The following is a 24087-nucleotide window of genomic DNA, read 5'->3' as shown; positions in this document are numbered from 1 at the left end:
TGGGATATTCAGACACATCTTGGAATGGCATTGATAAATAACCTGAAAACAACCTTCAAGCTCAATTGTACTTTGAGTAGCCATGTTAGAATAGTCAGCTTGATATTTATTAGCCTGCTGAAAACCCGTGTTCAAGCCTTTGTCATTGTGAGTATAATAGCAATGTTAACTGTTTCACTGATTCATACCAAGCGGGCAGAGTGGAAACTAAGTATGGGCCAAGCATGCAGGATTTTGCCTCCACAGATAAAAACAACAGTTCATTCAGTCCAGCCACAAAGGAAAATTACTAAAATAACTTTGTATGTTGGCAAAACATTGGGGAGAACCTCTATCTGGGCCTTCTCCTAGGAAGTGACAAAATAGGCCAAACCAGTCAGCTGATTAATCACACCTTTTATACCATGTCACCTGCTGTCCTGGCCAATCAGAGAGGAGCTCTGTAATAAGTGCCAGCTTGAGTCAGGTGGAATCAATCTCCCCTCACCTGGAGGTAACGAGACTCATGATTTACCATGGAAAAGAAAACTCCTTTTATTTTCCCTTTTGTTGGGATTTTACAAAACAGAATAAAGATGAAATAAGCCAAACACACTGTTAAACGGCAAATAAATCAAACTAATAACATCAAATAAACGTTGATTACAAGACTGAGGAATGTGCAACCTTCCTCTGAGCCTGAATATCACAGTTCACAAAGACTAATGTGCTATTTAAAAAAGCTAATCTTAGCCGTTTAATCATGTTTGATTAACGAATGAACACTTTTTTTTCACCGTTCTTTTCTCTGCTCTGCTGACATTGCATGAATCCAAACCTTTTCCTGTCTGCTTATTCTCATTGCATTAACTTTAACATTAACATCAATCCCTGGTCAGCCATGGAATACATGACCGACTTTCCACATTTTTTCACTCAGCTGCCCTGCAGGTCTGTAGCGTAGCAAAGCCTTTAGGTTGGACTTCTACGTTTCCTCCATGGTTGGCTTGGATTAGATTGCAGAGCAGGTCCATCGGTGGAGCGCTCTAGCTATAGTCTCAGAGATTACCTGTTAGGCCTATACCTTGTCAAGAACGGCTATAAGTCTCCAGTGCAGCCCCATCTAATTCCAGTGTCAAGGCTACCTCAGGACTTAATTCCAATCTTGCTCTGTCTGTCCAGCTGAGACATCTTTATCAGGCTGCCATTGGAGTGGAATTGGACAATTGAAATAACGTCTCAATGGAGCCGACCCTGAAGGAAAAGTAGGGCACGTTTTAGCCAGCAATTACTGGAGCCTATCCCTTTCTATTTTGAGATGTCAAGCTTATACCTCCTGATATAAATAACCTACAAGAATGGACTCATCGCGCATTGTCCCCGTGCTCTTTTATTTTTGTATTTCAAGTGTTCTTCTATAAAAAACACTTACTTTGAAAGGATTGACATCAGAAAGGAACTTTCATTTCCCCGGTTTAATTTGTGCCATGCTTTCTGCGTCGGCGGAATATAAATAGTTTCTGCATAACATAGGACATTAATGGATGTACAGACATTAAAACATCAGACAGCTTATAACAGAATTGGTTGCTTTTTTATTTTTTCCTGAATTGATCTCAGTCCAAATGAGCGAGAGTGTGTGTGTGTGTGTGTGCTTGTATAGTATATAACCACTCACAGGCTGTGCAATTATCACAGGGTAAGAGCTCTTTATTTATCATTGCTAAAGGAAAGAATCCTCTTGTTTCCCCTTAGTAAATCATAATTATATTCATGTCAATGTTGCTGGAGCCTTTCTGGACTGCAGCCCAACCTCTCTACTGACAGCATTTTCTGTTTTTATCATGATTATTTTGGTTTGTTTTCATGTTTTTCCATAGCAAGGTTTTTATAAGGTTAATATTTAAATAAAACAAAAATTGTCCTCATAGCCAAAGCGGCTGCAAAGTTATGTCTCAAAGAGGGAGGAATAAGGAGCCGTCGTAATCTAAAGTATGGCCTGCGGGAAGTTTCGGCATGCTGTTTTTGGGAACAGTGATGGAAGCAAAGGGTTTTTTGGGGAGAAAAGGGTGGGCTCGTCCTTCAAGGGCTTTAAGGAAATCTGTGTATTTGTGTCTTGGTATGCTGTATGTGTTTGTGTATTTGTGTGCGAATATATCACAACAGATTCAGCGAGCTTTCGGGAGTTCAAAGGCATGGGCCTTTGAAATTATGAATACCAGCGAAGGCCTTTTGGCACAAACGGCCATGCATGGAAAATAGAGCTTTGATGGATCTTTTCTATTGGTGTGTGTGTGTGTGAGTGCCTGTGTTTATGTGTGCATATGTACACACATTGTATGCTTTCAGAGACATGATTTCACTGTAAACAATATTTACTCAGACCGGATACCACGCCATTGAGCGTTCTCTTTAGTGACTATATGACAATATCTTAAAGTGTCACAGATTATATATTTCTTGGTCAAGTCGCACTCCTTTGCTGTTATTTTTTTTCAGTGTTTTTCCCTAATGCAGGCATATTCTTAGCCAACACATCAATTAACTGTATGTGTGGGCAGAGCTGCTAATGTTAATACTACAGGTGTTAGATTAAAAAAAAGACAATCAACGCTCAATATGTTTACATGCTCGGTAAACACTCAGTTAAGAGCTACAGTTATAACTTGATTAGGCCATTCAATTGGACTACTCTCCTTGTCCCAGTCTAGCATTGGGGAAGAATGGACTTATTCAGGGGAAGCATGTTTGACTCTTCAATGTTAGTAGCGATACCTAGCTAGCTAGCAGCAAGCTAGGTTGATTTGTGGGTTGAAGTCCATTGCGGGAACTGTGGGGCATGCACAGTTTGAGGCTGATTGTGGTGTCAAGAGTAAGTCGACCCGCAACCCTATTACGTGTGTGTGAGTCTGACTTCAAGTGAGAAGTGAAAGGCAGCTGATTAAAAATGAGCTCAGAGTCAAGCATATACAGGTATTAATCGTTTTTTTTGTAATATGGGGAATTGAAAACATGGCTTTGGCCAGAAAACAGCCTCGTTCCCACTGACATGTTATGTTCTGATTGATCAAAAAACACTGTTATGATCAAATGAGACATTGTTTTTTCTGCTGGGAAGTGTCTTATGGTAATTTGTACTCCTAGATCGCTTGTCATGAACGCAACATGCAGTGGTTCCTGCTGCTGAGTCGAAATAGGTTTGATCGATCGGACTTTTGCATTGTGTTGGAGGGAGAGAAATGAAGCTGTGACATCAGGATTTGTTTGATGGTTAACCACTGTTTATTCTGATGAAGTTTTAGTGAAACAGAACCTGTTGATTCCACTGAAGGAAATCAGTATATGGAGAGGTTGTGACTGGTATTGTCGGGGTAAAAACACAGAAAGATCTCCTACAACTCAACAAAAGCATATGCTTTCATCATCAACAAAGACACACCAACGCACAAATATGTAATGCTCACGACAGTGTGTGGGCCTCGACAGTGTATAGCTACTGGGTAGATTGGACACAGAAGTATAAATTAGGTTTAAATGCCAAGGAAGAGCTTGAATTCTGATCAGACACAGGCGCCTACATGCAGATCACATATAGCAATGCACACAGATTATAGAATATATTTAATCATTATCATCATCATCATCATCAACAACATCAAAGGGTATGATTAATCAGGGGATGGATTAGGATTATAGTCAAAACTATTAACGCTCACCACCCACAGGGGAACTGAAAAGAGAGAGAGAGAGAGAGGAGAGGAGAGGAGACAAAGGGAATAAAGCAAAAGAATGGAGAAGAAGAAGAACAGAGAAGGGTTTTGTACTAGAGCATTAGTACATTATGGAGCTTGAAGGTCCCCAGAGTCACCTATAGGTCTGTTGTAAGTATAACACATTACAGTGGAAAATAAATGTACAGACGTGTTACATTGCTAGATTGTACCATATATGTCTAAATTGAAACACACTGATGTACTGTTCTTACCACCCCGATTTATAGATTTTTGTTGAATTGGATGTATGCATGTGTTGCAATTAGTGGCAACTGTTCTCAGATGTTGCAAATATCTGGGAAGCCTTAAAATCCATTATGAAAACATATTTCTGTCAGTACTTCTTTTGGAAGCGGGTTTGAGATTTGTCACTTTAATCACTCCGAATTGGATTTTGAAAATGTCTGGTTCTACCTTGATTCCTACTAGTTCAGAGCTCACTCGGTGCTACAGCCCACTCAGCGTCGGCCCCAGCCAGTTGGAACATTGTGCAAGTCGCACACCGCCGTGATTGACCACATCACCGAGGAGAGTTGGCAATGTTTTCCCACTTGGGAGAAGCAGACAAATACACTTACTGCACTGTATTTCACTTTCTCCGCTACTCAAAGCCCCCTGTGTGTGTACAATATGTTGCCTCGATATATCATTCTGAACCCAAAGTTCTCACTTTGAGTTTTGTTCTCTTGTTAATACAGTGACAAATAGACAGGAAACTGAACTGCCCGAGAGCACACACTCAATATCAGTGCAGAATCAAGTGTTAGTTGAACAGCTGTGAAGAAGGAAAATTTATTTCGGATTGTTGTATGTATGATTTAATGATAGCACTGTGTTATTTGATTTACAGCAACGAGCAGCAAAGAGTAAGAACAATATATTTTTTTCTAATCATGAATTCATCTTTGGACCAAAAAGTACAACCCTAAAATTGGCTGTTTTGAATTGACGTTACAATAAACAGGCTAAAAAAAACTCTATTAGTTTGAATAAATATTTAAAACTGCATCACACACTTTATTTTAAATCTACAATGATTAATTGACTTTGTAATTAGAAAGGTTTTAACCCCCCGAGAATTCCCATGTAACTTATGAGGCGTTTTACTGACTTTTAGCTCACTTGTTTTGGTTTTACAGTCTGTAACTTTCTTGTTTTGTTGCAGACTTGTTTACAGCAACAGGCAACTTTTTTTGTGAGCAAGCATTATTCTGCTTATACCTCTTGACGCTACCTGTCTAGCACTTGGGAGGGAAGTAGGCAGACGAAGTAGCAACTACATTGTGAAGACAGTGGAGCAATTAGTGGCTAAAGAGCCCCATATTTCCCTCTAGACTTGGTACAGAGCAAAACAAGCCTAAATGGGAAATGAAAATTAGACTCTTTCATTAGGTGGCTTGAAACATGACTTCCATCCTAAATAGTTAAGGGTATAGGGGGGAAAAAAGGGCGGTTTCTTGTCCTTAAATGTTCACTTTATCACTTTTTTAAAGCTAATAGACAGTGGACACAACATTATTCAGCATTGTTTCATTTCTGTTGTAAAAAGGGATGGGAAATAAAACAATTTAAAGTCAATAATCCAACTGGAGGCAACACATGGGTTCATTTTCTTTTTCTACAAACACAGCCTCCAACAAAAGAAGGCATTGTTTTCTTTTACTCGAATCATTAGCTCTAGGACGGTGTTTTTTTGACACAAATAAAGTAAGCATTAAAAAAATGTATTTGAGGAAAAAAACAATCAACTGTTCAGGATATTTCATTACCGTTTGAATAAAACTCTTATTTGTGTGAAATGTTAGAATAATAAGCACTAGTTAAAACCAATCAATGGAAACAAATGGAAAACTATGTCACCAGTGCTTTGAAAAGTGCTATATTTAGCTCGACAAAGTGCAAATTTTGACAGCTTAACTCTGCGGCTGGCACATTTTGGGGGGGGGGGGGGGGAGATTGAGCAATAAATACAAAATTATTACTCCACCTAGCATTAAGTAATAAAACTCTAGAGGTAATTAGTTCATTAGAGGGATATTATTTTTGAACACAGCCTTTACTGCATCACATTGAAACTATGACCTGTCACCAAAGCCACATAAAGAAGAACATATACTTATCAGGTTCATTGATGTTTGACATCTGCAACAATGATTAAAAAAATGAAGCTTTCTGACAATACAATGTTATTAAGTTGCAACATACTGCACTAAAGGTATAGATAATTTATGCAGAACATCTGGAGAATAGTATACAGACAGTTTAATTGCACAACACACAGGCTTCTTGGACTTTTATTTCTCACATTTTTGACTAAAGCGATGAATATCAGCAAGGTGTTGGAGTGACTCCGACCTTCAATTTAGAGGACTGCCAAGTATTAAAAGCCAACAGATATCTGTGTGATCGCAGAGTTCAAGACTTCATTGCGACCATCCCAACCTACAAATGACTAATCTGCCAGTTTTTGAATATCCTATTAATTGCCTTTTGAATATTTTATTTGACAACTCAATTACTTCATCTATGCTCCCTTATAAAAGCGGACAGAAAATGCTTTGATTACACCTGTGCATGTCGTCAGGCTTTAGTTAAGCTATTTGGTATTCATGCATTGTCTGACAGGCGCTCCTGGATTGTATACTGCATTTTTTTCTGTGTCTGCACAAACACCAGTCGAGAGTTGAAATGTGGTTCCTTTCTAATAACGCTTTAAAGGACAATCCGACTGACTGTACTCTGCGTGAACTCTTTATAAAACAAAGCATAAAAGGAATTCTAATCAGCTATTTCCTAGATTGAAATATTTAAAATGTCTATAGAGCCATGAAGTGCACTATGTGTGTTTGTTTCTATTTATGGAAAATCAGATACCCCCTTGTAATGTATTTGTTCTTCCCACGAACTCGTTCTATATTCTGTTTGCTTGTAGCCCACTCACTTTATTTATTCTCTCTTTTCTCCCTTTGCACCTTTCTTCTCCCCCACATCGTCCTTCCTATCCTTCAAACCTCGGAATCTATTTCCCCTGATTTCTCCTTGTCTCTCAAAATCTTCCTCCTTCCATTTTCATCCATTTTTTTCCCTGTCTCTCCATATCTACCCCCATGCCCTCCTGCAGTCGAGGGCCAATGGTTAGAGTGGGGGCCTTGGTCGAGATGCAGCGTGACCTGTAACACGGGATCGCAGCAGAGGCAGAGGCGCTGCAGTGCGTCCGTTCACGGCTGGGCCGAATGTAAGGGCCCCCATGAGGAGAGCAGAGAATGCACCAACCCTTCCTGCAGTGGTAAGGCATACAAATCAATGTGATTTGCTTAGTATTCACACTGACATGCTCTCAAACGGTATTATGCAAACATGAAACATGCATTATCTAAAAGGTATCTATATGGTCTTCTCTGATTCCTGTTCTGAATGCTCATATAATTAGTGGGTTGGGATCCAATTTGGCTGGTGGTCGAATTCTACATGTACCCCCATAGGACAAAGTACCGCTGTGTTTTAATGAACCTGGTACTATAGGATCATACTGACTTACTTTGAATACCACACAAAAAAATTTAAAATAATTGCAACTGTTGCTTTACGCTCTCAGGTTAGCAGGTTGCAGTAGATGGATGTACACCGGAGTGTTTGGTATCGCTTGAGGTTTCTTCCTGTCTGACTTACTTTGAAAACCACTCTAAACATTTGAAAAGCCTTGAAACTGTTGCCTTACAGTCTTGGCTCAGTCTGTCCCAGAGGATGCTGGTACTAGGATAAATCAGGTCCTTGCTTCCTCCCTTTTCTCTAAATGTGCGGTTCTCTTCTCCTCTTCCAGGTGGAGGTAACTGGGGTAGCTGGAACCACTGGAGTCTCTGCAGCAAAACATGTGACTCTGGGTGGCAGCGTCGCTTCAGGATGTGTGAGGGCACCGGATTACAGGGATACCCCTGCGAAGGCTCAGGAGAGGAGGTCCGGTCCTGTAACGAGAAGAAATGCCCAGGTCAGTGAGTCGCTGCATGTGTCTGTGACTTTAGATAACGAGGGAGAACCAATGTTCTTGTCTTCATGTATATATTTATGCTTTAAAAGTCTGCATAAACACATTTTAGTTCACATTTTTTCTGTGTGGCTGCATTTTTTTTTATATACCTCGACTAGTGAATCCCTGTCAGAGACTAAAGAGTGTGTTTATCTGTGTGTGTGTGTGTGTGTGTGTGTGTGTGTGTGTGTGTGTGCGTGTGTGCGTGTGCCCAATCTGCATCTGTGCACTATTTGTCAGGCAGAATTGAAGAGATTCCCAGTGGTTCGCACCACAGCCAAAGGCTTCTATTGCAATTTCAGAACTGCATTCTTCTCATCTTTATCTGCCTCTTGTCTGCCATCCTGTCGATTCACATACCCATCCATCTTTACCTCTTCATTGATTTTGCTTGTCCTTGTCTTGTGGCGCTTTCATTTTATCCTCTCTGTTTACCTGAGAGATACTCCATTTCTCCTCATATCTCTCCTCTTTAACATTGTTTTTGTCGCACTAATCTCGCCCGCTCGCTCTCTGTTCTCTCTCTCTCCCTGATAGAGGGAGAGATGTTCAATGTCAGGGTGTCAGCCGCTGCAGGGAACAGTGTGTTTTAATAAACATCCCCCTTGACTGAATCTGTCTGTGCGTGTGAATATGAAAGCTTATTTTTCTCTTCAACCCTGTATGAAACAATGTACATTCATGCAATGAGCTCTTTCAGTCTACAAAAGACAAACTCTAAAGTGCAGCTTCCACCATGACCCCTTTGTTTTGAGTACCCCTCAAGCTGCTTTGACACCAGGCTAGGATCTTGTCTGTTGGCATTGCAAGGGGAACATAATATCATATTTTCTCTCACTCTCCACATCTCTCTATTTTCGCTCTCTTCGTCCCTCTTCATCTTTCTGCATCGCCTCTGCCAGCACTCGTCTGCCCCCCTCGGAATATCTTCAGAGCACTCTCCCCTGTTTTTCATCAGGGTTATGAAAGAGAGGGAGGGGGAAAACAGATGAATAAAAAGAGGGAGTAAGATGAAGAGGGAATGAGATACTGTACTGAGGCAGTGACACTGACAGAGAGCACTGAGCAATGTACAAGGGAATAAGATAGGGAGCCGCTGTAGGAGAACATTGATTTGAATCTTTTTTTTTTGTGCTTTTCTGTATCAGATTTTTTTTTTCGTTGGCTATAGTGTCTGTGGGAGCGTGTGCGTGGGGATAATTCTTTTTTGCTTTGTGCATGTGAGAATGTGCTTCATTTCACTTTTTGTGTGTATTTCTCGCCCACATCTACAGCTCCTCATGAGATATGTAAAGACGAGCACCTTCTTGCTATGGCATGGAAGAGAGCATCGGCTGGAGAAACTGTATACAACAAGTGTCCAACTAACGCCACTGGTCAGTAACATATCCTTTAGTCATTGTATGTTAGCTGTTAGCATGTTTTGGTCACAGCTTGTGTGAATTAATGATTCAGTTCCCCCCCCCCCTTTTTAGGAAATCGCACCACATTTGCTTAAACTAGGATACAACCAGATACAAACCATCCACAAGCTGATATTAGAAATTGCCTAATGGGTTGTTTTGATAGTCCCACACAATTGTCCTAAACACCTAGCATAGTTGCCTAGTTAGCAGTTGTTTATCACTAGCATTGCTGACATAGTACACTGACGACTACACGTAGGCCTACAACAGAAGCAAAAAAGGATGTAAGCACCTGCATTTGAGTTAGCATATAGGTTTGAAGGCAAGTTATGATGAGTCAAGCTAGCTAGCTAAGTGAGAGAAAGAAGTAATGTTCATCAATTTAAAGTGAACCTTTTACACATACCAAAATATTTATTTTCATATTCAAATGGCAAAAAATGTCTGTGTGTATCATGAATTTAATTTAAAAAAAAAAAAAAACATGAAACAGACTTTTATTTTATCTAAAAATACTCAAGTAATGTTTGAAATGTAGCCTACATTGTGCCCATAAAGAAGGAGCTATAGTAAGGAAACATAAATAAACTTGATCTTAATAAACATTTAAAGGAAACAAAAAAAGATCCAAAAGGTAATCTCAAAATGTCCAGCAAGAGAAACAGAAGTTTGTTAGGCTACCATCTGTTAGTTAGCAACTGCTCAAGCTAGCTACCAGGTGGTAACATTGGCAGGCTCACCCACATATGCCTAGAGGGAGAGGGTACTTAAGCTTCACACAGAAGATAATCAACAATTGGTTTTCACTGCCTATATTGTTAAGAGTAACCTCTGGTAATTTGTGGGATGTTCAGCACATGGGTAATTGTATACATATCAAACAACATTGTAAATGATTAAAGTAGATGTAGCTGAATTAACCAAAACTCAAGGTCGGAAATGAATGTGTCTTTGTCTGGAATAAATAGGTAGAGGGGTATTAATAGATAACTATTCAGCTCTGATATTAAAAGGTGATCATAACAGCATTTTAAACTTGTGTATATTTCCAATAGTTTCTTTCATAGAAGTTAACATATCCTGCTTGAACATAGTTAAACCTTTTCTGTGTACAAACCATCGCTTTAACTAAACAGCACAGTTTTTCAAACAATTTGCTGCCTCACCTTCTTCTTTTAACTTCCAGAGCAATAGCAAGAACTAATTATGTCTTTTTTTTCTTTCAAAATTGAAGTCAATAAAAGATGTGGCGCCTGAAAAATAAATAGATTTATACATCTTTCAAACTACAGTGTTGGCTCTATCCTCAAAACATGTCCGCTTCAATCAGGTTTTTCTGCCAAGAAAACATTATAGCTTAAAGTACATCCCATTTAAGGTAAATCATAGTGATAAATGTAATTAACTGAGAAACTTCACAGTTTATTTATGTCCATATTTTGCATAAAAAGCCAGAGACAGTGAGTGATTATTATTGGCTATGGAATAGGTTTTGTCTTAGTAAAGTACTGTGTTTTGGCAGCCATCAACAGTTTATTTGTTGGCTGGTTAGAATAGCCAGCAGGTGTGCGTTGCCAAACAGAATAACCCTGCTACAAATGAAATATTCAATAGATGGAACCATCCAGATATTATTTTACTCCAGGAAAAGTGAAAGTCACTTTTACAGTAAGTGTTGTAACTGTGCTGTGGTTTGCCTGTTATTGATTGGAATGATTTAACAGAAACCTATTGTAGGGCCCCTGACCTTAACACTGTTATTAATCAGAATTCCTCTCAGTTATATAATACCAGCAATATATTAATGTATTTCTGGCAGTAAAAAAAAAAGTTATTTTCTCAATTCTGAGTCCTGTATGTGTTACTCTGGCACAACAGCAACTTCTCTAACTATGAAAGTAATTACATTATCATGTGTTCCTGAGCCTGTTTCATCTGTAATATGTGACAGATTCCCTGTAAGTAATTGTCTCTTTCTCTGTCTTTAGGATCTGCTAGTCGTCGTTGCATGCTGGACAATAATGGAGTTGCTTTCTGGGGTCCTCCGAGCTTCGCCAGATGCGTCTCACTTGATTATAGATATTTACATTTATCTGTAAGTTCCCTTTGAATGAAGAAGTACTCCCAAACTCAGGGACTTTTCTACAGCTTTTCAAACACATCTTCCGCAGAAAACAATAAGAGTCTTCGTCTGAATTGCAGTATTTCTCTTTCATAACTCACCTTTATAAATACCGTCACCTTCATTAGTGATTTAGGAGAAAGCTAAGGCTCTGTTTTTAAAGTTACTCACTGCCTCACTTTTTTTCGGTTTCACCTATCATGTACCCTTTGTTCGACCTTTTTTTTTAACTTTGCAAAAACATTTACTAAGAATACTGAGTCTTTACTCAAGGCTTGACGGTATCTCTAATTAGCTTTTTTTCCAGAGCTTTGTGCTCGTACTTATCAATTAATAAACATAGCTAATTAATGTGTTCATCAGCCACACTGTTTTTCCTGGTCTGTGAACTTCAACCTCTTCCAATCTCTGCGGTGAGGGCAGAAGGAGATGACGGTTAAGGATTCTGCCTGACAGAGCTGATTGCACCGATAGCTTCTGTTCCAACCTTTCATTAACACCAGGAGTCAATGATTAATTTTCTGTGATTGCTGTTATCTTCTGTTCTACCAGGCTCTCTCTCTCTCTCTCTCTCTCTCTATCTATCTTTCCCTCACTCTCTCTGCCCCTCTTGTTGCATTTCACATTCACAAAGTCTTGCTTTCTGTATGCTCTTTCTCTGAAGTGATGCGATCCAATTTCTGCCTGAGAGTGCTGTAGGCCTCTTCTTCGCTCGACTATTTTAAGCACAAACACAAAAAAATCCAACCATGTCATATTTATACTCCTGTCTTGAAACGTTCCCTCGGCTCACATCCAAAACATTCCTGTGATTTCTTCAGAATAACAAAACGTGGTCTTGGTTTGTTTGGTGCTTTTTTTTTTGTTGATATTTTTTATTAGCTATACATTTTTGATTAGGAGCAAGAATGTAAAAGTAAGAGAAAATGGCCAATTATCTGATTAACCAGCAGACATAAAACCATGAACTCTAAATGTCTTGTCTTTCTTCACACCTTTTAGTTACGAGAGCATCTCGCGAAGGGTCAGAGGACCCTGGCCGGGGAGGGCATGTCTCAGATCGTAAGGAGTCTCCTGGAGCTCTTGCAGAGGAGGAGCTACTACAGTGGCGACCTTCTCTTTTCCACGGAGATTCTGCGAAATGTGACGGACACCTTCAAAAGAGCAACCTACATCCCAGCTCCCGACGACGTGCAGGTAAGCACATTTTCGCCGAGCCTTCCTTTGAAGCCGCCTTCAAGTCGCAAAAAACCGTGCCAAACAAGCAGTCACAGACACACTCCCACACAGAGATTCTCTTGCAACGCTTGCAAATGTATTCAATGTAGAAGCTCGACTTTTTGCTGCACAAGGTGTGCATAACAATGAACTACAGCTACACAGTTGCTACGGCCTCAAAGGGATATTTTTTAGCACTGTAAGATAGCAAAATGCTTCTGTTTGACAGCCATTATTTTATGTTTTACACAATACCAATATACAGATGACTAACTGTACGAGACTTGACAGGGAATAAACTGCAGCACTGTTGCACTGCTAATTGTAGATGGGTGCATTTCAGCTACAAATTACAGGACAAAGGCTGGCATTCCAGTGTGCATGCATACAAATGAGGTAACAAACTCTAATGGCCGTCTGTAGCACTTAATGAGAACATCTTCTTCTTGCATCTAGAAATTCTTCCAGATAATCAGCCTCATGTTGGACATGGAAAATGTAGAGAAATGGGAGGACGCTCATCAGGTAAAACTCACTATATGTGTCACTCTTAAGTGTGCCTCTGTATACACCTTTTTTTTCAACATAATCTGTTCTGTTTACTTCTGTACCAGAGTGTGGCCAAAGTGTGTGTGTCATTAAATACTTTATTTGCATGTGCATAAGTGAATTTGAGTGTATAGTAAAATATGACCACATCCCCTATTAACTTTTCATTATAGCCATAAAAACACACCTGTTTCCTAAACACAATAGCCATCTATTCATTTTACTACTTAAGTTTCAGTATGCGTGCACGTTTTTTATGTTTTGGTGTGTGACCCAGCTTAACGCCCTTGAGTCTAGGTGTGTTTACTTTGCCATCTGGACACAATAAACAAGCAACAAAATATGATCTATTAGCCTGAGGGTTTACAATTTACCACCATGGAAGAAATTCAGTGGTCTGCATAATGCAATGGGGTAAAAAAAAAATGTGTCAAATGGGGAGACAAGTCTCATTGAATGTTGTCCAAGGATTATAATTATGATGACATGGTGATGGATGCTCGCCTCTCCTTTTCTTTTCATTCCTCCAATCAACAGGTCGCTCCCGGTGCCGCTCTGCTGATGAGGATATTAGAGGATTTCATTCACCTCATCGGAGAAGCCCAGAAGCCTTTTCAGAGTTTCCTGGTGGTTACCAACAACCTCAGTAAGTGTCACATAATGTCCTCAAAAGACATTTAAAAAGATTACAACACCAGTATCTGTGAAAGATTCAATTATAGTGAATTTTAACTGCCTCTCTTTCGTCAGTCACGGCCAAAGTCTCTCTATCATATAGATTAGACTGCCAAATCTTGTACTTTAACTTTTCACTTGACATAGTTTTACTTCCAAATAACCCTGGTTTTAAATATGCATTAGTCATTGATGGTTTTTAAAATTAAAACATGACTAACAGACTTTTTTTTTAAAATGGGCATTTTTCCACAAGAGTCCTCGGTTTCAACCTTGTCCTGCAATGCAGTGACATTTAAGGTTTTTTTTTTTCCTCCTCTCTGTATCTCTTTTTTTTTTTGCCCAGTGATAACCATCCAGCGAGAACCAGTGTCAGCAGTTTCAAGCAATATCAACTTCCCAATGAAGGGCCGGAGAGGGATGAAGGACTGGGCCAGAACTGCTGAGGACAAACTCTACATCCCTAAAGAGTTCTTCACCAACCCGACTGAAGGTAAAATAACGACACTCGATCTATTGTCCAGGGTTTGGTCAACATTTCCTGTGTATTGACAGAGGGAGTATCTAGAGTTTCATAACTTGGCCCTACTTGGCAAGGGTGGCAAGACGTATGTACAAGCATACACAAAATTATAGCATTCATTTACCCTCTCTGTCTTCACGAACCATCAACTACTTAAATAATGTAACGTGTCATATAGATGTTATACTTTTGAGGATATTTCTTCAACTTGAAAAAAGTACCACAACTGAGTGGCTACTTTGAAATATTTCTTGATCATTATTGCCATTCTCAGTGGCAGTATTGACTCTGAGATGAAGGAGCACCTTTCATCACCCTCACTCAGCCTTCTCGTTAAGCCAAGGTCAGAACAAGAAGTTACACTGGTGTGATTTCACACTCTCAGAGTTGTGTCTCCTGGAAGCAGACGGACGTCTTTTCAAGAGTAATGCCGAGGAGGACTTCGACTGTAAAGTGACCCTTGAGGGGCTTTAATCTGTGAAGACATGTGATGCGTCCCCTCGAGAGCGATAAGTCCTCCGAACCATTTTGAAAGATGTGTCTTCGCTTTTAGCGACACGAGAAAGTTACCTGCTGTTAGCGTTAATGGCTGTGAATTAATTTCCATGTGGTTGAAAGTGGAGCCAAGAAATGAGCAGAGTGATTGTCCAAACACAAATCAAGAAATGAACATTGTGGAGAATAACAAGAGAAAAAAAGAACCCAGGAAGTAAAGGAGTGAAAGTTTGAAAAAGGGAAACAAGGGGACATGAAACTGTGGCAGATGCAGTTGTCTACAAACCAAGGCAAAGGTCACATCTCATAGGAAATTAGACTGGCAGACTTCCTGTCTGGCACATGGTCCTCGGCCCAAATTAAAGTTCAGAGTGGCTGCAGGCTGATGAAGGCAGAGCTGGCTCTGACCTCTGACTCGCACTGATGACACAGACTCGCTTTGATTGGCGTTCAAGACAACCTGTGTTCTAACCTCAGGGCACTTTACCTCACATCACCTACACACTTTGTCTAATTATTATGCACAACGTTATATGTTTATGTGTGCTCTTCTTCAAACCATTTCTCCATCTTGCTTTTATGTGACAAAAACTTTTTCATGATTTGCCCGCTAGTAACAGGATGAGTGTTATGGTGGAACTGGAGAAAAAACACCTACACCTTTTTTAAACCTTTGTCTTCTTACTTTTCTGCCATTTACCTTTACTTTTGGTTTGATACCTTTTTCACCAAATCTTTATTATATATTCAGGACATGCCATTGACATTTAAGCATATGCTATTTAGGTAATTGTTCCATCCATCCTGCATGTACCTTCATGAGTAATAACACTCTTCATACCCTTTGCCCCTGTGGCGAGTCTTCCGCTTCCCAATGGTATTCGTCTTTAGATGACTGCTATAAGTCTGATTGGCTCATTTACCCCATAATGAAGGCCTGTCCAGGATTGACAGCTTAAACGTGCTCATAAAGAACCATTGGCACCCTTGTGTGCACTCACATACACCGTTGCATGCACACACAGCCAATTGATAGATTCTTGACACGCATGACTTGGCAGAGGCTTGGGAGTGTTCTTCATTGGTTTTAGAGGTGACATACTCCTTCTCTTCCTCCATTGTCTTTCACTTACTATCACAAACAAATTAGCAGGCATTCTGTAAGAGCCTCAAAGCCAGCATTGACTTACTATAGCTGGTTATATATACTTACATGCATACCAGTAAGACAGAGCGCTACCGCAGGTCGTTTATCCCATCTGCAGTCAGACTGTTCAATCAGACTCTTTAACAACATCACCACCTCATGCTACACACTGTGTGTTTTTTTAAGAACAAAACCTTTTTTGTAGTTACTGTGTAACGTTACATTATTGTATTTTTTTATTTAACTGAATGTAAATATGTTTGATTTGATTTTAACTTCTATTTTTATTTTTAATAATTGTATTCCCGTCCCCTGTTTTCTGGAGCTGCTGTAATGCACAAATTTCCCCCACAGGGGATCAATAAAGTTTATCTTTATCTTATCTTTATCTTTACATGTTCCATTAGCTTTAATATTAATCAAGCAAGAACACAAACGGCGGTAGCTCCAGCTGCCTAGAATTTGTTTGAGACTGACTTACTTACCCACGGTTTGAACTGTTACTGTTTTGAGCTTGAAGATTAAAAACAAGAGAGCCTAAGATTTGACGCTTTGGGGTTGATAATTGATACTTAACAAAGTTAGTGTATCTTCACAGTTAAGCAATTTGGCCTATTCATTCACTATCCATGTTTGTCCATTGCTTTCCCAGAAGTTTAAAAATGAATAAACGCATCATAGTCACGTTATTAATGACTATCATGTTCCTCTGTTGTTTAGTCTGTTCATAAACATAATTTGAGTGTGACTATATTATTTGGAAACCATACAATTACAAGGCTAGACTTCTGAAAATACTGCACTCCACTTTTGTTCACAAAGAGATAGTTATAGCATGTTTTAAGTTTTAAGTAAATACAATTAAAAACATTTTCTGTTCCTACAGTTAGTACAGTGAATACTATTGTAGCTAGCTTTGGTCCTATAGTCTTGTTTTTAACTTTGGACCAAGTCGAGTTAGCCCTTTAGCCGTGTTTACAGCTAGCTTAGCTAAGCTATTAGCTTCTTGTCTCCAGCTCCTTAGTCATGAATTAGAAGTGCCATAGATTTTCTCATTTACCTCTTGGCTAAAAGGTTAATAGCCTTAGCCTATATATTTAAGCTGGCTATCTAGAATAAACTGCTTGATTAGTTGAGAATAGATACAATTAACTAAAAATAGATTTTGTCTGAAGTGATGAATTGTGCAGGGGTTATTCTGTGTGCAAAAAAAATTAAAATACCAATCCCTTTAAAAGGAAGAACTGCAGGCAATTATTTTTTTGTGAGCTGGAGCACATTATCCTGTCAGTCTGTTTAAACAGGGTGTATTAATTGTATTCTTCTGGTTTTAAAGTTTTTTCTTTTAATTTTTTTCTGTTCTGTGTACAAAAGTTTGGAAGGAAGCAAACTAGCAGAGGAAAGAAACAAAAAGGGAATGAAAAGTAACTCACACGGAACTGTTTGGATGGAGCTTTCGATATTTGATTAAAACCATAAATTATGGCTCAGCTTCAACTCCAAGCATATCTTTCCCTGACAAACGGCATATTAAAGTTCGCAGCTGGTGACTGGTGGTTTGCCATTTTGCCGGATTACGGCTGACCACCAATCATTTAGATGTTCAGCAAGCGAACAGTGACGAAAAGCCACTTCATGGGAAATTAAAGTTTGGTGATTGAGTGCTTTTATGTTATTAATCATTCTGGAGCGCAGGACTTCCACCCCCTCAAACACTGATTTGCTATTTACCCACAATACACTGACTTTCTCATTTGCATGCTTTTGCAGACACTGTCCAATTAGGATCCATCACAATCACAAGCTTTCTCATGCTGACTTTGATCTGGGTTCTTTTTGCCTCCTCGCACTCTCACAATTGCTTTTTTCCCCCCCACTGTCGAGATCTTTTTGGGTCTTTCTCTCCTGGTCCTTCTCTCACAGCTATCTCTCTTCCTGAGTATTACCTCTCAGGCAGCAGGCAGACAGATTTTTGGATGAGTCATCCAATGCGTCTGATACCATCAGCTCCCTCCGTCTATCCTCGCTTTCCTCTCTTTGTGCCTATATGCTCATCCGTCGCTTCTCTAAGCCTAAAAGGGCAAAGGAGGGAGTGGCATCTCTCAACATGAACTCTCCACCTCTTCCTTTTTCCTCTCGGCGTCCTTCTGCCACCCTCACTTGAGACAAAGTGACATTTACAGAGGGACACTATGTATGTCTCTGTGGGAGCTTTGGCTTCTTTTTGGCTAAAGACCACTGAAGGGATGGATGGAAGACAAGGACTTGTAAAGACTGACTTTGAAAAAGGACGGAGAAGTTAAAAAAGTGGGTTGGGGAATGGCGGCAACAACAGGGAAGGACCAGAAGGGCGGGGACAAAAGAAGATGAAGAGAGGAGAGGGATTTCAAAAAGAAAAGAGAACGCTGGAGATAAATAAATTGCATCTTCAAGAAAATTGACTTGTATTAGAAATGAGACAGAACTCCTGGCTGCTGAAAGGCAAACAGAAATGATTTCTGTGCCAACTCAAAGTGTGAATCCAGAATCTTGCACCTGCATTAATAATTTATTTTTAACATATTAAGTGTGAACATGAGTCATGTTTCCATCCTACCAAGCTGCTGAGAGGTGAAACAGTTAACCAAGTTTTTTTTTTTAAATCAGTTGTTGTCAAATGAACTTTTGTTTGTGACTGTGTGGCTGAAATTGGACGTTGATGTGACAGTAGGCTGTGCTTGTTTGTCGGCAGCTATATTTATCATGTGTATGTCTCAGCTGTAAGTGATGGTCGGCTGAAATCAATTACAACACCACAAACAAATCTATCACTTTAAAGCTCCAGTGAGGAGTCTTTAGCTGGTTCGAAAACAGAGTGAACTTAAAACGTATTCCTCTCTTTGACAAACAAAAGCAAAAGAGACCGTCAGCAAGAGTACAAATTCTATAAAGTTTTTATTTTCATTTTATTTTTATTGGTGATAAGGTGAACAAAACGAAACAACAATATAGACATGACATAGACATGATAACTAAAGTGAAAACAAATAAACCAAGACAAAATAGACACAACATAGCAAAACATTAGCAAAGATACAAAGCAACAATACAGACAAATACATTTAAATGAGATATAATGAAAGTCAAGCAATGATTTTTATGTTCAGGTAGTGTGTTAGAAAGGTGTGAATGTGTGCGTGGCAGTGTAATGCATCAAAGTGCTGAACTGAGTGGGGAGTAGCGAGAAAACAAACAAAAATATAAATAAATAGATGAAAAATAAATGAACAATGAGTTAGTTACTATTTACTATAAAGTTATTTTGAATACCTGTAAACTCTGTTGCAAGGTAGCTGTCAGACAGCACCCCTCCAAAAACAGCCTGTTCACATTTTTTAACAGCTAAGATATGTGACGACTGATATGTTTTTGACTGTCAAAAGTCAAGAAAACTTTCCCAAAAACAGATCAATATCAGCATGGAGATGAAAGGTACCACTTTGTCCACAGGGGGCGCCAAAATCAACACAAGCTCTTTCAAACTACAACAAAAGTGCCTTCACAGTATGCCTGATTTGCAGTTCATATAGAGTAAAGAGATATGTTGTTCTTTCATTTGACCTGGCATCTTGATGCTAATCTGTTGCAATTTTTATTTTTTTTTCAGAGACAGAGACGGACTCAGAGGCTACCATGTACTATGTCATTGGAGCCATCCTGTACAGGACACTGGGTGTCATTCTACCTGCACCAAAGTGAGTACTACAATATGTGGCGTGCAATAAAATATTTGTTTCCCTAAAGTTTACATTATAAATTACATCTCATTGGCACTTGTCCTCTCTTTCACCTTCTTGCCTCTCTTTTTTTCTAATACATTGTCTGACAACTTTTCATCTCCGATGTATTTTCTTTTTCTTCAAGCTCCCTTCCTCAACACTTTTCTATTTCTATACCCTTTCTTCTTTCTTCTTGTCTCTATCTGATTCCAACGTCCAATTCTCCATCTGTCTTCCTCTGTATTGCCTCCTCTCCTTTCCCGGTGCCTGCCTAGTTATCAGACAAATGTCTTGGATGTCTGTAACAGTACATTTCCCTAGATGTTTTTCCCTTTCTTTTGCATTGTCAATGTATTTTTGGAAATGTACAGTTGGGCTTTGAGAGTGTGTGGGCCTAATAGTTCCTGAAACTTGCATAAAAAAGATAAAATAAAAAAAATAGAAATTAGGAGGAATCAGAAGGTTGTCAAAAGGCCACTGTGATGTGGTGTTTGTGCTGGCCCTCGGCCATTTTATTCAGGTCAGTGCTCTTGGTCGTGGTTGAGCTGGATCTGTTTAAAGCCCTTTTCTCCCCGTAGCTCTGCTGAATGCTAATAGGTCCAGCGATTTGTTTTAACTCAGACGCTGGCTCCGGCTTTCTCATTCTCTCTTGAGGTTTCGTGTTAATATGTATTTTTATGCATGTATGCATATATTTTGCAAACACACTCCCAACAACCATCAAAAGCATGACAGGGCATTTGGAGTGTGTCGTCCTCTGAGCGTGTTTGGATGTATTCATGCATCTGTTTTGTTGTAAAAACAGCAGACAAAAAAAGCAAACATATTCCACATTTTGGACATTTTTGCCCAAAAAACAGAGAGACAGTTCAAGCCAAACTTGAATGTGCAACACAATGTTCTTTTTGATTTTATCTTAAAAATAACATCCTTCATGTCTGACTGTGTGTATCTTTGCAGTCCCCCTGCCATGATCAACTCCAAGATCCTGACAGTGACAGTGCGGCCAGAACCTCAACCCAGTGAGCCCAAGGTGGTAGTCGAGCTGTCACCGCTGATCAACGTAAGTTTTTCTGTTTAAAATTCTCAGCCACACTCTTTGTATGTGCTTACATAGAAACCCCACAAAAAATGGGTCATGAGTCTTCAACATCCACATCAAGGGTTATGAGTTGGATTTGGAAAAACATGACTCCTTCAAATGAGTGTGCACTGTGAGCTTCAAGTTCAAAGTGTGGTATGTGCAACTGAGACAAAAAATTAGTCCATATAAGGAATGCTCAGATGCAAGAGTTTGCATTTTTTTTATGGCATTACTTGTACACCGAGCATGCTTTAGCCAAGAGACTACATTTGTTTAAGGCTTTAAAAGGATTTCTTCTATCCCAGCTGACCCATGTTTCCCTGAGTTCAGATGAAAGAAAAAGTGCTGCATGCTATAAAGCGCCATGGCGCTCGCTGAATCGCCTGAATAAATGCGGACCTTTTTGACTTCCCTTATATCGTAGTGTCTCTTGGTGCCTATTCGGTTTATATTACAGTGGAGTGTGTTATTATAAATGACTCGTGGGGTGTCTTCACTGGAGAGAGGACTAAGTGCAAGTTTAATGAGGGGCCCTCTCCACAACCTCAATAAGATGCAGGTTTTCGTTAGGCATTCTTCTGTGCAAAAGGTGAGTTTTTTTTAAAATAACGTTGAATATTAACAGCTCTCCTTAGACAACATAAACACACACAGAAATAAATACTCTAATATATAGTGAATTCCGATATAGCCAGCCTCTTGCTGTGTCAACCAGCACCTCAGGGTCAAAGTTATTGCACATTGTTTCATTAAAAGGACGTTGTATTCATTTCCCACCCCCAGCCACTTCATCTCTCTGCTCTAAACTGCTGATTCATTACTTAATTATGGTATTTCTTTTATAACACTCTTTATTTTCCTGTTATGCAGCCTGTTTTTTTGTAGAAGCAGAAGTACTGCAGGCAGCGACCTGGAAGAAAACTTGTCTCAGGCATTTTTGGCTCAAACCGGGTCCTTACAACGGGACCAACATGGCATAACTGTACAACAACCATGTGTCCCCCTTAAATAGGTCTACCACATTATTCCCTTAAATCAGTACAAAATCTGAGAAGCAAGTGCCATAGACACACATGATGGGTGTGTATTCACTCTGTTTTGACGGAACCACTTGTGGGCTGAAGTGACCATGGAGTTCAAATTTAAGTGGGAGTTTGTTAAAAAAAAGGAAGCAGGCATATTCTGCAAGAACTCATTCTTATTTCAGTCTAAATGCCTTTATTTAACATGTTTGCAATAGTAGGTTTATTGTTTCAATGTTATTAAACACATTAGCTGGAATAATGATTTTCTGGGGCGCCAGTGGCCTAGCGGTTGGTGAGCGCGCCCCACATGTGGAGGCTGTGATCCTTCACGCAGGCGGCCCCAGGTTTGGGTCCAACCTGTGGCTCCTTTCCAGCATGTTGTTCCCAGATCTTTCTCTCTTCGGTTTTCTGACTCTATCCACTGTACTATCTCTAAATACAAAGGCAAAAGGCCCAAAAATAAATCCTTAAAAAAAGAAGAAGAAGAAGCTGTTGAAAAGAATAAATAAAACAAGTTAATATGTGCTTAATTTAAACCATGCACCTCCACCATTCAAGCAGAATACACGCTAAATTAAATGAATGCCTTCGACCCACCCTTTAACTTATTTTGTGTTTTAAACACATTTTAATCTCTCTGCATCTTAACATTTATTTTGCATTTGAAACACATTTGAATATTTCTGTATTTTAACATATATTTTGTATTTTAAACACATTTTCATCTTTCTCCATTTTAATATATAAATTTACACCCGTGCAAACTCATGTCTTTTTAACAAACCCCTCACCTTATTCTGACATACCCACTCGTGATGATATGCCCGATCCATCAATCAATTCATCAATTCAAAAAGCCTGTCCTCACCCTGTGCTTCCGCAACAGTTTATAACCATCCCCTTAATCAATTAAATGTATCTCGCAGTAGAGAATAACAAACAATCAAATCATTAAACATAAACAGGCACGCTACCAAACTAAACAAACCAAACAGCGCGTGTCCGAGCCGGCACCGCTGCGGCACTTTTCACGCCAGCAAACAGTCTTTTTACAGTTCTTACAGCACCTTACCGGCTGCCTCCTTGGTTTTGTCGTAGATGATCAATTTCGCACACTTCAGTTCTTTGGGCTGGTTTTCTTTTAGTTTCCGCGAGCTACCTGTCGGTCTGCCTCTCCTCCCTTCTCATGCTGTCTGTGCGTTTGCTCTAATGACTCCGGTGCCGTGAGGATTGATACCTTCCGGTTAGGTGTGATTTTTTAAAACTTATTTATCAACTGAACTCTACTCTCTGCTACCCGTTTATCTCCAATTTTAGCAAACAATACCTTTCAATAACATAACCTATTTATTAAATTAATCTAAATGTTTAGGCTGCTAATTTAATCTTCCCCTTCTGGTTTTGATTCAAATCTTATCTTTTCCTTTCTTGAACTAATCGAACTTCATTTATTTATCTGATCTATTAATTCATTTATTTTCTAACAGATCAAACTCCGGTTTGACTAGACAATAATAAAACCCCACATAATGCAGCTGTGATAATGGTATAATACTAAAATAGTCACAGGGAACATTTCACTGTATCAATACTTTGGGACAGGTAGTCAAACTTGACATTGTTTTAAATACTGACATAGTTGAACCTTACTACGGTTTGAATGCAGAACTTGCACTCGTAATGGAGAACATTCACAGTGTCTGGCACACATGCAGATTACCAGTCCAGCTCTGACTGCAGGTTTCACAACCTGTCCAGAGGATGATGATGTCTTAATGCCGATGGTAGCATGCTGTTCTGGACCGCTAACCTGAGAGCTCCAGCTGAAGATGGACACTGTGCAGGGAAAATGCACATATGCATGCTTTGACCAATTGTGGTTGTGATGCTATATGTATTTATTATGAATATTCCAGACTGTCAAACTGTGAGATTTTCAAAAAATATATTTAGAAAAAAAATATAAAAAATATATTTAGAAAAATATGCCAAATGATATACCATGAGTAGGTCGAGAGGTCAAGCACCAGCACTGCTCAAACCTATATTTACCAGAATACTTCTTTTGTTATTAGACTTTTCCTGTCCTAGAAAGTTGTCGCTCTTTTCAAATCTATTTGTAAGCTTTTTCCACCAAAATTAGGAAACAATCAGAATCAGAACAAGTTCAACTACAGCATAAACATTTTTTAAAAAGTGAAATTTGGAAAAGGGTGGCGACTCAAATTAAAGCTACACGGATACAATAATTAATATCTGCCTCATTATGAAAATAAGAATAGATTCAAGTGATGACTTCACTTAATAAC

General features: G+C 39.3%; 1 protein-coding gene across 5 annotated transcripts in view; it reads left to right on the top strand.

The window, feature by feature from the left end:
• adgrb2 (adhesion G protein-coupled receptor B2) overlaps positions 1 to 24087 on the top strand; it is a 231648-nt gene that overhangs the window by 124101 nt on the left and 83460 nt on the right. For all 5 annotated transcript variants that reach the window (XM_061058960.1, XM_061058964.1, XM_061058962.1 and 2 more), the window contains exons 5-14: positions 6874 to 7038; positions 7573 to 7737; positions 9051 to 9152; positions 11171 to 11277; positions 12307 to 12501; positions 12979 to 13047; positions 13609 to 13717; positions 14093 to 14239; positions 19558 to 19645; positions 20630 to 20732. In XM_061058960.1, coding sequence (XP_060914943.1) covers positions 6874 to 7038; positions 7573 to 7737; positions 9051 to 9152; positions 11171 to 11277; positions 12307 to 12501; positions 12979 to 13047; positions 13609 to 13717; positions 14093 to 14239; positions 19558 to 19645; positions 20630 to 20732 — 1250 coding nt within the window. The remainder of the gene's footprint in view (positions 1 to 6873; positions 7039 to 7572; positions 7738 to 9050; positions 9153 to 11170; positions 11278 to 12306; positions 12502 to 12978; positions 13048 to 13608; positions 13718 to 14092; positions 14240 to 19557; positions 19646 to 20629; positions 20733 to 24087) is intronic.

The sequence above is a fragment of the Labrus mixtus genome, chromosome 16 (genome assembly GCF_963584025.1).
Source record: "Labrus mixtus chromosome 16, fLabMix1.1, whole genome shotgun sequence".
Lineage (NCBI taxonomy): Eukaryota > Metazoa > Chordata > Actinopteri > Labriformes > Labridae > Labrus > Labrus mixtus.
This window is presented reverse-complemented; position numbering and strand designations above follow the sequence as displayed.